Source organism: Rana temporaria, chromosome 9, assembly GCF_905171775.1.
Source record: "Rana temporaria chromosome 9, aRanTem1.1, whole genome shotgun sequence".
Lineage (NCBI taxonomy): Eukaryota > Metazoa > Chordata > Amphibia > Anura > Ranidae > Rana > Rana temporaria.
This window is the reverse complement of record NC_053497.1, coordinates 145160705-145180163: the sequence shown is the minus strand read 5'-3', so window position 1 is coordinate 145180163 and position 19459 is coordinate 145160705. Positions and strand designations below refer to the sequence as shown.

General features: G+C 49.0%; 1 protein-coding gene across 2 annotated transcripts in view; it reads right to left on the bottom strand.

Moving 5' to 3' along the window:
• Positions 1-16204, bottom strand: part of AK1 (adenylate kinase 1) — a 169510-nt gene extending 153306 nt beyond the window's left edge. The window contains exons 1-2 of one of the 2 annotated variants that reach the window (XM_040324750.1): positions 16014-16088; positions 3282-3459 (exon numbers count right to left, since the gene is read on the bottom strand). In XM_040324750.1, the coding sequence (XP_040180684.1) occupies positions 3282-3459; positions 16014-16073 (238 nt within the window). In that variant the 5' untranslated portion in view covers positions 16074-16088. Of the gene's footprint in view, positions 1-3281; positions 3460-16013 lie in introns of both variants that reach the window. The other variant, XM_040324751.1, reaches the window with a different exon arrangement.
• Between the last annotated feature and the right edge of the window lie 3255 nt (positions 16205-19459).

Sequence of the window (19459 nt, the reverse complement as noted above, 5' to 3'; positions counted from 1 at the left end):
TCACAAAGCACTTGCCTCCTAAGTTACGTCGGCGTAGCGCATATGGCCCGGCGTAACCCCGCCTAATTCAAAATAGGCAGGTAGGGGGCGTGTTGTATGGTAATGAATCGTGACCCCATGTAAATGAAGCGCCGATCGTACGGCAAATGCGCGTGCATGCTCAGAATCACGTCGCAAATACTCATTGCCTTCGACGTGAACGTAACCTACACCCAGCCCCATTCACGTACGCTTACGCAAACGACGTAAAATACGACGTCAAGAACTCATGAAGGATCTGAACAGGAGGCACAGGAGGAGTCAGAGAGCACAGCAGGAGCTAGTACTGCTGGGCAAGTCTTCAGGAGGGAACTGGTTGCAGCCAGGATGGCTGATGAGTGACATGCACAGTCATGAGGACAGAGGAGGCACGCCTGAGAGGACTGGTAGTGTGCAGTCTGGGATGGGTGCAGAGCCAGTAGTGTGGACTGTGTTGTTGCGGGCAGTGATGTCGGGCAGATGCAGCCAGGAGGGCTGGCAGGCCCTGAAGAAGGCTGATGTCAGGGTTGAGTTCACCTGCTGGTGGCACTGGGGTTCACTTTGCAGATGGCTGCAGTTCCAGTGTCCACCAGCAGGTGCTCCTCCCTTGCATCAGGGCGCCACTATCCTGTCTGATTGCCTCCTTGCTACCAGATTGCACCTGATACCTTTCCTGAACCTTCTGTGTCCTGCACCCCTCTGCCTTGTTCCCAGTCGTGTTTCCCTTCCTTGCATCCCTGTTGCCTTTGTCCCTTATGTTGTAGATATTGGGGCAGATCCACAAAAGGATTACGCCGGCGTATCTACTGATACGCCGGCGTAATTTTAAATTTCCTGCGTCATATCTTTGTTTTTTATCCACAAAACAAGATACGACAGCATCTGGGATCGATCCGACAGGCATACGTCTTAGTACGCCGTCGGATCTAAGCTGCAAATTTTCGGCGGACACTAGGTGGCGTTCCCTTTGAAATCCGCGTTGAGTATGCAAATTAGCTAGTTACGGCGATCCACGAACGTACGTCGGCCCGGCGCATTTTTTTTACGTCGTTTTCGTTCGGCTTTTTCCGACGTATAGTTAAAGGTGCTATATGGTGGCATACTCAATGTTAAGTATGGCCGTCGTTCCCGCGTACAATTTTGAATTTTTTACGTCGTTTGCGTAAGTTGTTCGCGAATAGGAATTTGCGTAGAATGACATCACCGTCGTAAGCATTGGCTTGTTCCGGTTAAATTTCGAGCATGCGCACTGGGATACCCCCAGGGACGGCACATGCGCAGTTAAAAAAAAACGTTGTTTACGTCGGATCACAACATATTTACATAAAACACGCCCCCATTACATCCATCTGAATTCCGCGCCCTTACGCCGCAAGAGATACACTACGCAGCCGTAACTTACGGCGCAAATTCGTTGAGGATTCAAAAGAAAAAAAGTAAGCTACAGTGGCGTAGTGTATCTTAGATACGCTACGCCCGGTGCAGTAATGCGCTGTTGTACGTGGATCTACCCCATTGTATATAGATAGCAGTTAGGTTCATTAGTTATTCTTGTTCTTGTTTGCTGGAGTGGTTTATGTTTACTGTGTGCTGTGTTTATGGTTTGCTGTGTTCATTGTTTGCTACAGTATTTCTCACTGTAAATAAATATCACTTTAATATATACATATATATATATATCCTTTGGTCTTGTTTCCTTTGTGTAGCTATACGTGTCTGGTCTCCTTAGCCGTGGACCCTAACAGCTGACTCGGAGCAGTAGTCCATCTGTTAGGACAGCTAGCACTAAATAGACTTTCCATATTTTCTGCTACACTATATGGGCCCATGGTCCCTGCCTGCAAAGGGCAATTCCTATTAGCTTTAGTAACAGATTTTATTCCTACCAAAAATGATTCATACCTATTGGATTTCCGAATTCTACATCATTTCATGAACGCATACACTTTTGCTAGTTCCTTTTCAAATTATGACCAGGCGGTCCTACCCTATTATTGCAGCTGAAGATGTCTACATCATTCTTTATACCAATTGAGATCTTACAACCCTGGAGGGCTTCTTTAGAATTTCCACCATTTAGGGCCCTTTCACATGTACGGATCCCGTGAGGATCTGTTCCTTTAACACCCGTTTGCTCAGAGAGATCGCTCCGTTGATCCCCGCTGAGCTGGCAGATGAGAGGGCGGCCCCTGCACACTGTGCACGTGCAGGGACCGCCCTGTCAGATCGCCGCCCTCCTCTATGGGGGGATCGGATGAACACGTCTGTCAGTGTTCATCCGATCCGCAGACAGGTGGAAAAATAGGATTTTCCTCCGTCTGCAGAAATGGAGCCTAGCAGAGACTGATGTTCATCCGCTGACATCCGCAATCCCATAGGGATACATGTGCGTCCGTTTTTCATCCGAAAACGGATGGATGAAAAACGGACATAGGGGCCCGGATTCAGATAGAATACTCTATCTATCTGCGGGCGTAACGTATCTTAGATACGTTACGCCGCTGTAACTTTGGGCGCAAGTTCCGTATGCAGAAAGAATTTGCGCCCTTAGCTGCGGCGTAACGTATGTGTGGTGGCGTAAGCCCGCCTAATTGAAATGGGGATGTTGTGGGCGTGTTTTATTTAAATTTAAGATGACCCCGCGTTTTTGACGGGTTTTTTTGAACGGCGCATGCGCCGTCCGTGAAATATCCCAAAGTATGCCGCAAGGACGTATTGGATTCGATGTGAACGTAAATGACGTCCAGCCCTATTCGCGAACGACTTACGCAAACGACGTAAAATTTTCAAAACTCGGCGCGGGAACGACGTCCATACTTAACATTAGCTACGCCCCATATAGCAGGGGTAACTATACGCCGAAAAAAGCCTAACGTAAACGACGTAAGAAAATGCGACGTACGTTTCTGAATCGGCGTAAATACCTAATTGGCATATTCCTCGCGTAACTATACGGAAGCGCCACCTAGCGGCCAGCGTAAATATGCAGCCTAAGATACGACGGTGTAAGACACTTACGCCGGTCGGATCTTAGGGAAATCTATGCGTAACTGATTCTCTGAATTAGGCGCATAGATACGACGGCCGGACTCAGAGATACGACGGCGTATCAGGAGATACGCCGTCGTATCTCCTATCTGAATCCGGGCAGGGATGGGTATTCTTGAATCTCTGTAGAAGGTTCACCATGGAGGTCATAGGTTGTCACCTCCTCTACCTCATTAGCTAAATCAGTGTCATGTTGTCATGTTGTCGATACTCACCGGATTTGTGTGTGTTCTTCTTTCCCTGGCCTCCATTGATCGGAGGTAATGTGCGACTCAGGAATGTGTCCCACTGCACCTTTTCGGGTCCTCCTAAATCTCGAACCTTTTGCAGACACAACTCTAGGTAATTAATGGGGTCTTCGGGTCGATAGTACATAAGGCCTGTAAGCAGGCTCTGTGGAGAAGATATATAATACGTCACAGACATATCACAAATGCTTTTACTGCTTGATGTTATCATTGCAGTGGAAAGTCTATGAGCTTTTTATTTTTAGCTACAAACACCTTTGCTTTATCGAAACTGCTTGACTTTGCCAACCATTACATTGTTCTGTGTCTATATAGAGCAGACAAAGCCCCGGGCAAATATTGTAATACGTTGCAATATATAATATATATTTGGGTAGTTTCTGTTGTCATTATGAATTAAAAAGAATAAACATAATTGATTGATAATAAATGGCTTCAGCCAAACACTAACTATGAGTGAAAGAAAGGTTTTGGGTCATCATTCATATTCTCTGAAAAATGGCCAATAAATCCGAAATTCTGCCAGGGTATGTAAACTTATGAGCACAACCAAAGTTTGTAGGGGCTATAAGTTTCACACAAACCAATCAATATTCACTTATTAGGATTCTTTTTTTTTTTTTTTTTACCAAAGCCAAGTGGCAGAATACATTTTGCCCGAATGTAAAAAATATATATATATATTTTTTTTAAATTGTATTTTTTTCAAAAAATGGTATTTAACCACTTCCATACCAGGCACTTACGCACCTTCCTGCCCAAGCCAATTTTCAGCTTTCAGTGCTGTCGCACTTTGAATGACAATTGCGCGGTCATGCTACACTGTATCCAAACTATTTTTATATCAAAAAAGAGCTTTCTTTTGGTGGTATTTGATCACCTCTGCAAAAAAGACCGAAAATTTTGTAAATAAGTACGTTTTCTTCTTCAATTACGGGCACTGATATGGCGGCACTGATGGGCACCGGTGAGGTGGCACTGATGGGCACCGGTGAGGTGGCACTGATGGGCACCGATGAGGCGGCACTCATGGGCACTGATAGGCGGCACTGATGGGCACTGATAGGCGGCGCTGGTATGCGGCACTGGCGGGCACTCATAGGCGACACCGATGGGCACTTATGGGTACTTATGGGTGGCACAGATGGGCACTGAGGGGTGGCACTGATGGCTGGGCATCACTTTTGGATCCCATATTGTGCCAGTCAGTGCCTATGTTGCCAGTCAGTGCCCATTTGTGGGCACTGATAGGCATCTATTCTCTTTTTTTCTTGTTTTTATATTGTTGCCCCCTTCTCTGATGGTCCAGTGTGGGCTTCCCTGGTGGTCCAGTGTGGGCATCCGAGGGGGGGCTGCGCTGATAAACAATCAGCGCAAACCCCCCTGTCAGGAGAGCCGCCGATCGGCTCTCCTCTACTCGCGTCTATCAGAGGCCGATCAACGGCTCTTCCTGTTTACATCTTGATCAGCCGTGATTGGACACGGCTGATCACGTGTCAGACTGACACCCCACATCACCGATCGCTCTGCTGCGCGCCCCCACGGGCGCGAGTCGGCATGTTATCCTGCTGGACGTCAATAGACGTCCAGTCAGGATTACACAACCACTTCCCGGACGTCAATTGACTATTGACCGGGCGGGAAGTGGTTAAAAAAAAAAAATTGGTAGTTTTTTGTCTATATTGCAAAAATAAAAAAACCAGCGTTGCACGACCGCACAAATACCAGTGAAAGAAGCGCTTTTCTAAATAGCAAAACATGGCCCGGTCATGAAGGGGGTAAAACCTTCCGGAGCTGAAGTGGTTAGGAGGTTAGCATTCAGGTTACAGAGTAATTGTGTGCATCCAATTATTCTTGCTTCTCTGGTATTTATTTTTAATCTTATTGACTACTATAGCATTTTTTCTTAGTAATTGCTTGCTGTGGCGATGGAAGGGAGGGGAGGACGCAGGATGTAATAACTGAGATGCTGATAGGCTATTTAGGGGAAATTCCATGGAGCGTTGCCCCTCCTTTCTTCTGCCAACATCTGTCCACAGATCTGGACCTCAGTAATGTAGTGACATCTCCCCCGTTACCTCCCTATGATATACAGCAGACATATTTTACATTAGGGCAAGTCATTGATGATTAGATTATACCTCAGACAGGAGGCTCATATCTTATGCATTATCTTTCTTTAATAATGCCCATAGCAGAAATACAGTAAACATTTATTGTAGCTTAAAAGAAAAAATTCAAAGAACTACCCTTCCCAGCAGTCCCTGGGCCAGCGTAGCCCCTCCCAGACCGTAATCTATATAAGGGACTGTCTGAGGTAACCTATTCCTCTTTCTTTCTGCTCATGGCAGAGCACACAAGATAAGTATTTCATGTACCTTTATTATTTACAAGATAGGTATTTCATGTACCTTTATTATTTACAGGATAGGTACTTCTTGTATCTTTATTATTTACAAGATAGGTGTTTCATGTACCTTTATTGTTTGATTGTATATATGGTCTCTGATAGATATGTTTGAGGTATTGTGGAACATGGGGAGTTTCCCTGGAATTCCTCCCTGATACCGAATGCCCCGGTGTCAGGTATTTTGTCGGAATTGATTGTTCTGTAGTTTTGGAAGATGTGGAATACTGGGGGTTCTCCCTGCTATCCCCCGTTTCTGCGCTTTATTTCTGTCTGCCTGACACCGGAGCGGTGTCAGGCAGATATGTTTGAGAGGCCACGTTTGTTTGTTTCCAATTCTTTGATTCTTTGCTCGGGTTTTTTCCCTTTCTTTGACGCCGGAGCACTGCGGCGTCCGTGATCCGCGCTGTTTTTCATTCGCTCCCTCAGCGGGCGCCATGCCTGGGCAACTGTCCCCCCCCCCTCCCTCCCCACGCTCCCCTTCGCGCACTCAGGTGGGGGGCGGGGTCTCCGCCGCGACCGCTCCTCGCCTCCTCTCCTCTCTTTCGGTGCCTCTCTCGGTATCGAGAGCGAGACGGGGGAGAACAGTTCTCATCGACCGTTCCGTCCCTCACAACCTCGGGCCAATAAGAACTCCAGAGGCCGTAGTCTCGCGAGACTTCGCCTCTGGAGTTAGAATCTCGTCAGGCTCCCCTCACACCGCAGGATGTCCTTCCCAGCGGTGTCATAGCCAGGAACCTGCTGCTGTTTCACCATGCTTTCAACCACTAGATGGCAGTACATCTTTTCAGATATATATATATAAATATATATATTTCATTCCAATGAATCAATATCTAATAAATAAATAAATTAAATTAAATAATTTGAATAAATACATTTATTATTAATGATATTATTATTAATATATATTATTACTTATAATATATAACTAAATCCATTATTCAGTTTTACAAATAATAAATTATAGATGGATTATACAAATTATATATTCATTATATAAATAAATTATACAAATATGTATAAAAAATTGTATTGAATTGTACAAAGATTCTACAATTTAATGAATATCATGGCATTGTTCATGCCGGTACCCCGGATAGGGTGGACACAGTCCTAGGAGGCCAAATCTCAACAGTGTTACACAGTTGCCAAAACTGATCGGTAGACCAATCTTTACGACCATGTCGTCGGTTACCCCCGCCTGCACACCATATGCCCGGACCATCCGGCAACGGTCTACCGCCCCTGAGAAGGGCTGGGCGTTCCAAAACGCTGCCACGTTTCTGTGGCCCTTGACTCCCCGACAGGGGAAGTAAATAATATGTCCCAGGCAGTACCCTACCCGGACTGCCGACCCACTGCCCTCCCAGACTCCGACCGACCCCCGAGCCTCGGGGAGATGCACATGCAGAGGCAGCGATCCGTTAGACGGACTAAGCCAGACCCATTCGTGGACTCTTCCAGAGTTGTCCGCGGAGTCTGAAGCGGCTAACACCTTGAGTCTGAGGTTGTAGATGATGAGAATGATGATGAGTGTTAGGGCAGTGGGCACATGGCGCTCTATGACGACGCCAACCCTGTTCCCAGGGTGACACTCTATGGATTCTCGTAGAGAGCCATTATAGATCCGGGGGCGATATGCCATCCACACTGCGATGACTGGGCACCTCCACCCGAGGTGATCCAATATATCACATAATGGATCCGGAGATCGGTCGAAAAACTCACCGAATCATTTTCATGGCGTAACCCTCTTCCTTTACCATTTATGGCTGTGCACACTCCCGAGGTGAACCCCATACCCTGGGGGTATCCCACCATACACGGGAAATCCCCCAAGCTGGGAATAGAGAGGTCCTTCGGATCATACAGACCAGGGCCTTGGATCTTTGGGACCTATCACCATCATCCCACACCTTAGTGAGCAGGCCACGCCGCTGAACAGCCGACTGACCTGTCCCAAATCGGGGCTGGGCACAACGGGCGGTCGCCTCCTGGGATGCGTGGACACTACGGGTCCGACTGGACACCGCCACTCGAATCTTAACGTGGCTTGTTCCCCAGCTGTCTCACCTAGCCGAATCAGACCCCGGTCCGACCACCGAGGGCAGGCTAGTCGGGATCACGCTGATTAAGATATTCCAAGACGGTAGGGCTCTATTCCATCCCGGATGAGCCCAAACGTCATCAAAGTCTAACACGGTACAGTGCCGGTCTATCAGGATTATAGGACCGGAGATGGACCTAGTCCCTCTTTCCTCGGTCTTCAGACCTGAACACCGCCCTAATAGACAACGAATTGCAGGGCCTCTGGTTCACCCAAACGATAGTGGAGACGGACCCGCTCCCCCCGGGTTTCCCCAACAACGTCTTCCTGGTCAGGAAAGGAGGGCGGTTATAGCCCGGTAGTAACTTGAGAAATCTCTCGTAATTACTGTATACAGTGACGACATTCTGCGACACAAAGGGTGAGGTTGATTATCTACTTGGACGACCTACTCTTAATGGCTCGTACCCCTCGCCTGGCGAACGAACACGCCTCCGGGACAGTTCCCCATAGATCACGGGGAATCTATCCTCTCCCCATCTCAGGAGGTAGAGTTTTAGGGTTCTTGGTGGACACCAACCTAGTGATCCTTCGGCTACCCATGACCACTTGGCCGCCATCTGCACGAGGTCAGTATCGTGCTGGGCTAACGACGGGTATCCTTACGCGGACTGGCTCGCCTGGTCGGCCTGTTTCCGGCGTTAATCCAGGCCATTTGTCCAGCTTCTTTTCACTGTCGAGACCTTCAGAGTCTCAGTCCCTACGTCTTTGCCAGGGGCTTCACTGTACAGACGTCGTCACTCTGGACACGGAAGCCATAATTGAACTACGGTGGTGGCTACGTCAGGTCGACAGACGGCACGGCAGGTCCACCTGCAACTCCACGTTGGATTCATCTTGGAATAGGTTGCCATCCACCTCGGTTGGGGTACTCGATGCGGTCCCTCGTCCACAGGAGGGGCGTGGCCCACAGCGGAGTCTCTGCTGCACGTTCACACGTGGAAATCCTGACGACCGTCTTGCCATCAGGACTCTAATGCCACACACGTCCACCTACTGTGTGTTCTTGCGTATGGACACCGTATCCGCGGTCCAGTACGACCTTCGCTTGGGGGGTCCTTGACCCAAAATCCTAACGGATCTAGCAAGATCTCTGACATTTCTGCCTGGAACGCGACATCGTTCCAGCTGCGAAATGTACCCCAGGCACTTCCGCTATGGTGTTAGATTGGAATTCTCGTTACCCGCCCAATTCCATCGACTGACGACTGCACCGGTTCCTGGCCCTTGCTCCCTTATGGGATCCTTTCTCTCCCCAGTCTGTACGGGGATCTGCACCCTCTATTCACGACGCACGTCCTACTTCTCTTCACATGGTTGGGTTTTCGGGGTGTCGGTCACGGACAGCGACCTTTTCTTTTATAACGGGGGTTCCACTTGCCTTGATCTAGGCCTTGGGACTAGATATACATTTCGATCATCCGGAGGACTCTGGGTTAGTTGGCGATCAACGACAAGTTAACTTCATGAAGGCGTTCGTCTGAGATGACCAACTACCTGGTGGACTCGTTTGAGTCCGGGAGGTCCTATAGCTCCCCTGCGCTGCAAACTCGGACTACCGCTCCCTTGTAGACTTACTACCGGTGGGATAACACCCATGGTGTACCGACTTAGTAAGCGTTAAGTTTCAACGCCCATCACACCCAGGGTATCAACGCTCTTGGGAGGTGATCAGTGGTCCTGACCACGCGCCAGGACTGGGGGGACAATCTCACTCTGTCGGAGGTTATTGTCGTTTGAGCTACTGCCCCCTCGTGTCTGATTCCGTCAGACGCATATCGGGTGTCACGACGTTGGCCATTCCAGGCGTCGGATCCCGCCTCGGAGAGTCTGGGTTTTTCCGTCGTGCGTAGGACAGCGGCGGGACTTCATCGTTTTTTTCTACCCGTTCTTCCCCGCACATCGTACTCCGTTGTCTACGGATTTCTTAGTCCTTCACGGTCCCACTGCGATCTTCGCATCTCTTCCTACTCCTCATTCCTACGCTAAACCTCAGTTTCCGGTTTCCTCAGCTACGCTAGCCAGAGGGGTACGATCAATCATGGAAATGGCAGGGTCTTACGTAACCCCGTTGGGCGCCCACCCCTCCAGAGGAGCGGTGGCTCCTAGGTCATCACCCCGGGCGGCTCCCTATAGGATTTACGGCTAGCGGCGGACTGGTAACCTCGATTGCTTTCCGCCAATTCTGCTTGGATCGGAGGAACACATATCTATATCAATTTTGTAGTTGTTTCATTTGTTATCATCTATATATGCATTGTTATAGCTTTGAACTTGCATAAGATATGAGCCTCCTGTCTGAGGTATAATTCGAGATTTTCCTAGCTTGTGATGGAAAATATTGATTATATGAAGACAGGAGGCGAGTATCTTCCCTCCCGACCCAACCCTGTCACGAGGTTGTCTCTCTTTCGTTCTAGACTGTTGAACCACACACCCTGCAAGTCGGAGGCTGGTACGCCCCGGCAGTTCGTTTTCACTAACCCCGTCGGGATTGCTGTTCCGTTTCGATCCATGGGTTTAGTTCACCGCAGATGGAGGCTCCTACTACGTTCCAGATCCGGAGTCGGGATGCCGTTGACTAAATCCGTTGGTCCATGTTCCTGAAGACGACTGACCGGTCAGTGGTTTTGGTTTTCCTATAGTCACCGTTGGGATGAAGTTGGTCCGGATGAAGTTGGTCCGTGTTGGCCTTGTCCTTTCGTTTCCTCCAGAATCAGATGTTGTGTTCCGGTCGGAAGGTTCCCGGCAGCCGCGGAGATGTCAAATTGGACTTTCGGTTCCTGTTTACACTAATTCGCATGAAGAAAGAGGAATAGGTTACCTCAGACAGTCCCTTATATAGATTACGGTCTGGGAGGGGCTACGCTGGCCCAGGGACTGCTGGGAAGGGTAGTTCTTTGAATTTTTTCTTTTAAGCTACAATAAATGTTTACTGTATTTCTGCTATGGGCATTATTAAAGAAAGATAATGCATAAGATACTCGCCTCCTGTCTTCATATAATCAATATTTTCCGTCACAAGCTAGGAAAATCTCGAATTTTCTTTCCTTCCACCACGGGTACGAGGAAAAACAATGGCTCCAATCCAATCACCCACCAACACAGTGTTGGTGGGCGATTCTCTCCTGCAAGCGCTATTGTGTTCTGCTGGCAGAAAGTCTTCCCAGCCGGCAGAACACGATGATCACCGCTAGTGGCTATATGCCGCTGGCAGTAATCGCATGTATAAAATCCAACAAGCTGGTTGTACCCAAGTCGGTCGGTGAATCAATTTGGGTACAACCAGCTTGCCAATAGATGGATCGAGACTGGGCTGGTCCCTGCTGAACCAGCTGAGATCCGATCCATCTATGGCCAGCTTAAGATCAATGACAGTAGAAATGATCATAGGCGTGCGCAGCCTATTGCATTAGGGTGTGCACCCCCAAAGCTCAAACATACACAAATGATCGCTCGCTGTGTTCATTCAGAAAAGGGAAGGGCTCAGTAAATTACATATTTACCGGCCACTTCCCCCGTTTAGCCTAAAACATCCCCACAGCATCAGCCACCGGGAGAGAAGGGAAGCCAGCAGCAGTGTGGGTGGAAGGGTTACTAGGGCAGTAAGGGGAATCTATGCTGCACATGGTGATTAGGGTGTGCCTGGGCACACCCTGTGCGCACGCCTATGGAAATGATCATGATCAGAGCCGCTGATAAGGCAGTACAGCCAGCCCTCCTGTACTGGGCCGGGCCCCATCAGTTCAAAAAAGGGGGGGGGGGCCCGGGCACCTGCTGAGCTGTACTGTCTTATTGCAGACACTGGTCCTCTTTTGCTTCCCCCTGCAGTGCTGCTAGCTTCTCCTCCTCTTTCTCCCTCCGGCTGCACTGGGATTGGTCCTGGCACATGTGCCCCTTCCATTTTCTGTTCAGATCCCCTGTGTGCCCCTTCCCCCCCACAGCGCTTCCCTCCTCATCTCTCCTGCCTGCAGCTGCTATCGGCACATAGGGAGATGTTTCAGTATGGAGAGCAGGGGAAGGGGCCGGTAAATGTAATTTACCGGCCCCTTCCTTTCCTGAATGAGCAATCAGTACCAATCACTCCTGTGTTCATTCACCACTGAATCATAGTAAACCGTGTTTATTATGCTTCGGTTAGTGAATGAGCAGGAAGCCTCAGAGCACTTCCTATTCATTCATCTGTGTAGCTGAGACTGTAAAGAAAGGGACTGGTAAATCTGTGTCCTCAGTCCCCTTTCGGCCAGCAAGGGGGGGACTGTCTGGTAGGCTGTATGGGGCCCCGTGATTTCTAACAGCAGCCTTGCATCAGCCTATTTTTTTTTCGAACTACAAAAATATGTGAGTCTTACACAACGCAATAAACGAGGAGGAGGAGGATGTGACGCCAATCTGTGTTCTGTGACAGCGAGCCTTCCACGAGATGCTGTGATCAACCAGCACAAAAACAAATGTGTCTCATCATGTGTGTGCTGATCTGTCTTCTCAGCCGCTACGTTTCACGTGTCCCACAGGCTGAGAAATGTGTGAGGCGGTGTTCCACTCCTCCGATCGCTCTTGTACGCTAGACCCACGGCCATTAATCAGCAATGACTCAGGGAGATAAAAATCACTGTTCACTTTATCAAACGTCAGGTTTAATTTATCAACAATTCCGACGCACAAAAATCCTACGCATGCTCGGAATCAATTTGACGCATGCTCAGAATCACTGAACTTCATTTTTCTCGGCTCGTCGTAGGGTTGTACATCACTGCGTTCTTGCGGAGTTTTGTGTGACTGTGGGGCAGATCCACAAAAGAATTACGCCGGCGTATCTATTGATACGCCGGCGTAATTTTAAAGTTCCCGCGTCGTATCTTTGTTTTGTATCCACAAAACAAGATACGTCTTAGTACGCCGTCGGATCTTAGGTGAATTTTTTCGGCGGCCGCTAGGTGGCGTTTCCGTCGAATTCCGCGTCGAGTATGCAAATTAGCTAGTTACGGCGATCCACGAACGTACGTCCGGCCAGCGCATTTTTTTACGTCGTTAGCGTTCGGCTTTTTCCGGCGTATAGTTACCCCTGCTATTATGAGGCGTACTCAATGTTAAGTATGGCCGTCCTTTTGAATTTTTTACGTCGTTTGCGTAAGTCGTTCGCGAATAGGGATTTGCGTAGAATGACCTCACCGTCGTAAACATTGGCTTGTTGCGGGTTAATTTCGAGCATGCGCACTGGGATACCCCCGCGTACGGCGCATGCGCCGTTCAAAAAAAACTTAGTTTATGTCGGGTCACGCCGTATTTACATAAAAAACGCCCCCATCACATCCATTTGAATTCCGCGCCCTTACGCCGCCAAAGATACACTACGCCGACGTAACTTACGGCGCAAATTCTTTGAGGATTCCAAAAAAAAAAGTAAGTTACGGCGGCGTAGTGTATCTTAGATACGCTACACCTGCCTAAAGATAGGCAGATATTTGAGGATCTGGCCCTGTGTGTATGCAACACAAGTTTCAGCCAACATTCCGTCGGGAAAAAAAAAAATCCACGGTTTTCTTGTCGGAAATTCCGATCGTGTGTACGCGGCATAACAGGTATAGAGGGGAACTCTTCCAAAGTGAAAACGATAACTGTTGACAACTGTTTAGCCCCGTACACACGATCGGGAATCCCGTCGGGAAAAAGAACGTCGGTATTCCCGACGGGATTCCTGGCAGGCTTGCCCTGAAAAGCCGCGTATACACACGGCAACACAAAATCCCGCCGTTCTTTTGAATGGCAAGAACGCGATGATGTCATCGACTACAACGAGCCGGTGTCCCGTCACATTCGATGCCGTCGCCACCATCTTACTACACCCCGCACTAACCTTGTATGCTACCGCGCATGCGGCGAAGTGTTATCGAGCATACGCGGTTTTTCACCCATACAGACGACCGGTTTTCTCGGCAGGAAACACCGGGAAACCCGTCGGGAAAATAGAGAGCAGGTTCTCTATTTTCCCGTGTGTTTTCCTGACGGGAAAACTGCTAGGGAGCATACACAGGGCCGGGATTCCCAGGCCAAATGCTCTCCTGGCAGTTTTCCTGCCGGGAAAACCGGTCGTGTGTACGAGGCTTTTCTCTAACTTCCTGCTGTGCCTCTGGGACAGGAAGTGGAAACAGATCTCCCTGATGAGACACTTCCAGACAGGGGTCCCAACTATTCCAACTATTGGGCTGCACATTCACTTTGGGAACAGGAAGAAAGGGAATGTATCTGTCATGATGCTGCAACCCATCACTACCCAGATGTCAATTTCCCCCTGCACAGTGGAAAATCAATGAAGGGATCTGATTGGCTCCTGAAGTCAACACAGACATTTTACTGTATAGCTGAGTCTTTTTTACCCACACTAAAAATGCAGACAGGATCGGGGGGTTGTTTATTTGTCACATTGGAGAACCATTGAAGCAGCGGGGACTTTCATTGTAAACAGCGCCTGATTGGCTCCCTGCCTAGCCTTCTTCTAGTGGTTAATGGAGGGTAATACTAAGTAATGCCAAGTACCTGAACTCGCTGCATTACAAGTTTATGGCACACTTGTCTGGTAAATGAATACAGAACTGTACTGTACCTGGAGTTCAGCTGTAAAGTGAACCTGTCATAAGAAGCAAGTTATTATTTCCTTGGGGGACACAGGACATTGGTGTGGTTGCTCACCCTTCCTCCAATGAGGACAGGGCGCCCCGCTCTTGGCTGTTTACAGGGCTGGTGCAAGGATTTGTGACACCCTAGGCGAAAACCTGATTTTGCCGCCCCCTTGGTTCCACCCCTGACTCCACCCCTTTGCCCTGCCCAAGTATAACCCACCTTTTAAATGAAGCACCCATCAAATGCAGCCTCACCCGCATCCATCAAATGTAGCCTCACCAGCGCCCATCACATGCAGCCTCACCAGCACCCATCAAATGCAGCCTCACCAGCGCCCATCACGTGCAGCCTCACCAGCGCCCATCAATGCAGCCTCACCAGCGCCCATCAATGCAGCCTCACCAGCGCCCATCAAATGCAGCCTCACCAGCGCCCATCAATGCAGCCTCACCAGCGCCCATCACGTGCAGCCTCACCAGCACCCATCAAATGCAGCCTCACCAGCGCCCATCACGTGCAGCCTCACCAGCACCCATCAAATGCAGCCTCACCAGCGCCCATCACGTGCAGCCTCACCAGCACCCATCAAATGCAGCCTCACCAGCGCCCATCACGTGCAGCCTCACCAGCACCCATCAAATGCAGCCTCACCAGCGCCCATCACGTGCAGCCTCACCAGCACCCATCAAATGCAGCCTCACCAGCGCCCATCACGTGCAGCCTCACCAGCACCCATCAAATGCAGCCTCACCAGCGCCCATCACGTGCAGCCTCACCAGCACCCATCAAATGCAGCCTCACCAGCGCCCATCACGTGCAGCCTCACCAGCACCCATCAAATGCAGCCTCACCAGCGCCCATCACGTGCAGCCTCACCAGCACCCATCAAATGCAGCCTCACCAGCGCCCATTACGTGCAGCCTCACCAGCGCCCATTACGTGCAGCCTCACCAGGGTCCCATGTAAACGTGGTTGGGACGGGGTGGTCTACCTTAACCCTTGAGGTGTTTCTGCCCCAGTAAATCTTGATTGATCCAATTGAGTTGTATTCATTTTGATCCCCAAAGTATGCAGCGTAGTTCTGACTTCACTTGCTGCACACTTGTAGTGGTGCAGTGACTGGAAAGCCAGAAGCAGCCAGTAAACTAGCATTTTCAGAAGCAACTCATGCATGGAAGAGCCTGTATTAATCACAGTAAAGGATTACCAGATTTATGAAGCAAGGGATGGCAATGTCTCCTATGTACAATGTCTCCTATAGTCATTAACTTTACTAATCAGATCTGATGCAGTAAATACAAGTAATAAACACCCCAATGGAGATCACTGAACCCCCAGATAAGGAGGGGACACAACGACTCCCAGCCATACATTGTCATCGTGTATACAGCACAACACATCACAGAGGGATCTCCGCCGCATACATCTGCAGCAAAACATCGGACTGCACAACACCGAGCACACATGTGATCCATCACCCGGACACACTGCGGGCACACCGATCACATCACCCGGACAGCGGGCACACCGATCACATCACCCACACAGCGGGCACACACACCTCGAACAGCCGGGGGATGTGCCGCTCCGACAGGTAATCCTTCGCCTGCGATGTGTTCATCCTGCGGCTCCTCTCCGATCTCCGGATCACTGTGATCTCTGTACCGCCTCCCCCTCACTGCTACCCGGTGTCTCCTCCTGCCTGAGCCGCCTCCTCTGGAGCGATCCTGATCCCCAGCTACACCTCCAACCCCACCAATGGGCGACCACCAGTGTCACCATCATCACCCACCAGTATCACCTCCAACCCCACCAATGGGCGACCACCAGTATCACCATCACCCACCAGTATCACCTCCAACCCCACCAATGGGCGACCACCAGTATCACCTCCAACCCCACCAATGGGCGACCACCAATAACACCATCACCCACCAGTATCACCTCCAACCCCACCAATGGGCGACCACCAGTATCACCATCACCCACCAGTATCACCTCCAACCCCACCAATGGGCGACCACCAGTATCACCTCCAACCCCACCAATGGGCGACCACCAGTGTCACCATCATCACCCACCAGTATCACCTCCAACCCCACCAATGGGCGACCACCAGTATCACCATCACCCACCAGTATCACCTCCAACCCCACCAATGGGCGACCACCAGTATCACCTCCAACCCCACCAATGGGCGACCACCAATAACACCATCACCCACCAGTATCACCTCCAACCCCACCAATGGGCGACCACCAGTATACCCATCACCCACCAGTATCACCTCCACCCCCACCAATAAACGACCACCAGTATCCCCCATCACCCACCATTATCACCATCATCACTTCCACCCCCACCAATGAGCAACCACCAGTATCACCTCCACCCGCCACCATTGAGGAACCACCAGTATCCCCCCACCACCCCTAGAACAATGAGCACCTCACCAATGAGCAACCACTAGTATCACTGTTACCCACCCGTATTACCATCATCACACATACTCCACTGAGCACCTCACCAATGAGCCACCACCAGTATCACTGTCACCCACCAGCATTACCATCATCACACATACTCCACTGAGCACTTCACCAATTAGCAACCACCATATCACCAGCACCATCATCATCACCCTCCGCAAAAAGTACCTTACCAATGAGCAGCCCCCAGTATCACTATCATCACCATTACCCTCCACCCCCAGCGCTGGAAATAAATCTCCAATGAGCGATTACCAGTATCACCACCACCCGCCATCATCATCCTCCAACCCCAGAACTGACAGCACTTCACCAATGAGCGACTACTACAATCCACCAGTATTACCATCACCCACCACCCCAAGAACTGACAACACCTTGGCAATGAGCAACCCAACCACTACATCACCTTCCACCCCTAGCACTGACCTCACCAATGAGGCACTACCAGTGTCACCATCAGGGCCGCCATCAGGAATTATGGGACATCTGGGCCCTTTAATAATAAATTATATATATATATATATATATATATATATATATATATATATATATATATTATAAAAATAAATTACAAAAAAAGGGGGGTTGCCATCCGGGACCCTGGGGACCTCTGGGCCCTTTAATAAAAATAAAAAAATAAACCTCTGGGCCCTTTAATAAAAAATAAATAAATAAATATATATTAAAAAAATTAAATTTATAAAAAATAAATTAAAAAAAGGGGGGTTGCCATCCGGGGCCCTGGGGACATCTGGGCCCTTTAATAAAAAAAAAAATACATATATAAAAAAAAAGAAATAAAAATAAAAAAAAATATATATAAAGAAAATGTATTTTTTTCTTTATAAAAAAGGGGGGTTGCCATCCGGGGCCCTGGGGACCTCTGGGCCCTTTAATAAATTTTTTTTAAAAATATTAAAAAAAATATATATTTTTTATAAAAAATAAATAAAAAAAGGAGGGTTGCCATCTGGGGCCCTGGGGACCTCCGGACCCCTTACAAAAAAAAAGGGGGTTGCCATCCGGGCCCCTGGGGACTTCCGGGCCCCTTACAGGTGTACTGCCTGTACCCCCCTGATGGCGGCCCTGGTCACCATCACCCACCAGTATCACCATTACCCTCCAGCTCCAGGCTGAAAGCACCTTTCCACTGAGTGACCACCAGTTTAATCATCATCCTCCACCCCACTAACTGACAGCACCTCACCAATGAGCGACTACTACAATTCACCTGTACTACCATCACCCACCAACCCAAGAACTGACAGCACCTTGCCAATGAGCAACCACTATATCATCTTCCACCCCTAGCACTGACCTCACCAATGAGGGACCACCACACTCTACCAGTGTCACCATCCACCACATGGTCATCACCCTACACCCCCAGCACTGAGAGCACCTTAAGCTCTGCAGTGCAGACACAGAAAACTAACAGGGTGCAAAAAAAAGCGCACAGGGGTGTACACATGGTCCTCCCCCATGACAGGGCCTGGGGTACCTGTGGTCCACCAGGCCAAAGCAAGGCAGACCCCTTTCTTTGGGAGACCTGCCAAAGAAAAATTGCCATCACCATCATCACTTGCTAGTTTTACCAACACCATTGCTGTCATCTTTCACTGCCATTGCCACCTGTCACCATCAGCATCAACCTTAACAACTGGCATCACCAGCCACCAACATCATTACCCTTCACCACCAGCGTTTCCCACCATCATCATCTCACTCCTTACCAGCATTACATATACCCATAACCAACAGTCACCATCATCATCCTCCACTAGGGATGAGCTTAAAGTGAAAAAAAATTTAAAAAAATTATTTTAAATATCGTACCTGCTGGGTGTCTATAGTATGCCTGTGAAGTGGCACGTGTTTCCCGTGTTTAGAACTGTCCCTGCACAAAATGACATTACTACAAGAAAAAAGTCATTTAAAACTGCTTGCGGCTTTAATGTAATGTCTGGTTCCTGCAATATGGATGAAAATCATTGAGAAAAATATCATGAGTCCCCCCCCCCCCAGGTCATTACCAGCCCCTTTGGCCCTATATACTTTGAACAGCAGTATACAGGCGGTGCAAACAAGACAGGGACTGTAGGTTTGTTGTTAAGTAGAATCTGTTTGTAATTTTGAACTGGTACTTTTTTAAAGTGTAGCTCAAGCCAAAAAATCTATTTTTAAGCTTTTTGGAAAACATAGAGAAGGGTTATCACCCCTGTAACTTTTGTTTTGCTGTCTGAACTATTATATCAAGAATTGTAATTACATGCCATTGTTGAACAGTGGTAGAAAAATTGTCCCTTTGTTGGTGGTGGTGGTGGCACACACTGTAAGCCATCACAGTTACTCTTGGTGGGCGCAGGAATGGGCCCTGCTGTGAAATATTAGACCAAGAATTGTAATTACATGCCCCTGTTGAACAGGGGCAGAAAAATTGGGCCTTTGTTGGTGGTGGTGCTGGTGCCACAACACTGGGCACAGGGGCAGAAAAATTGGGCCTTAGGCACTGGTG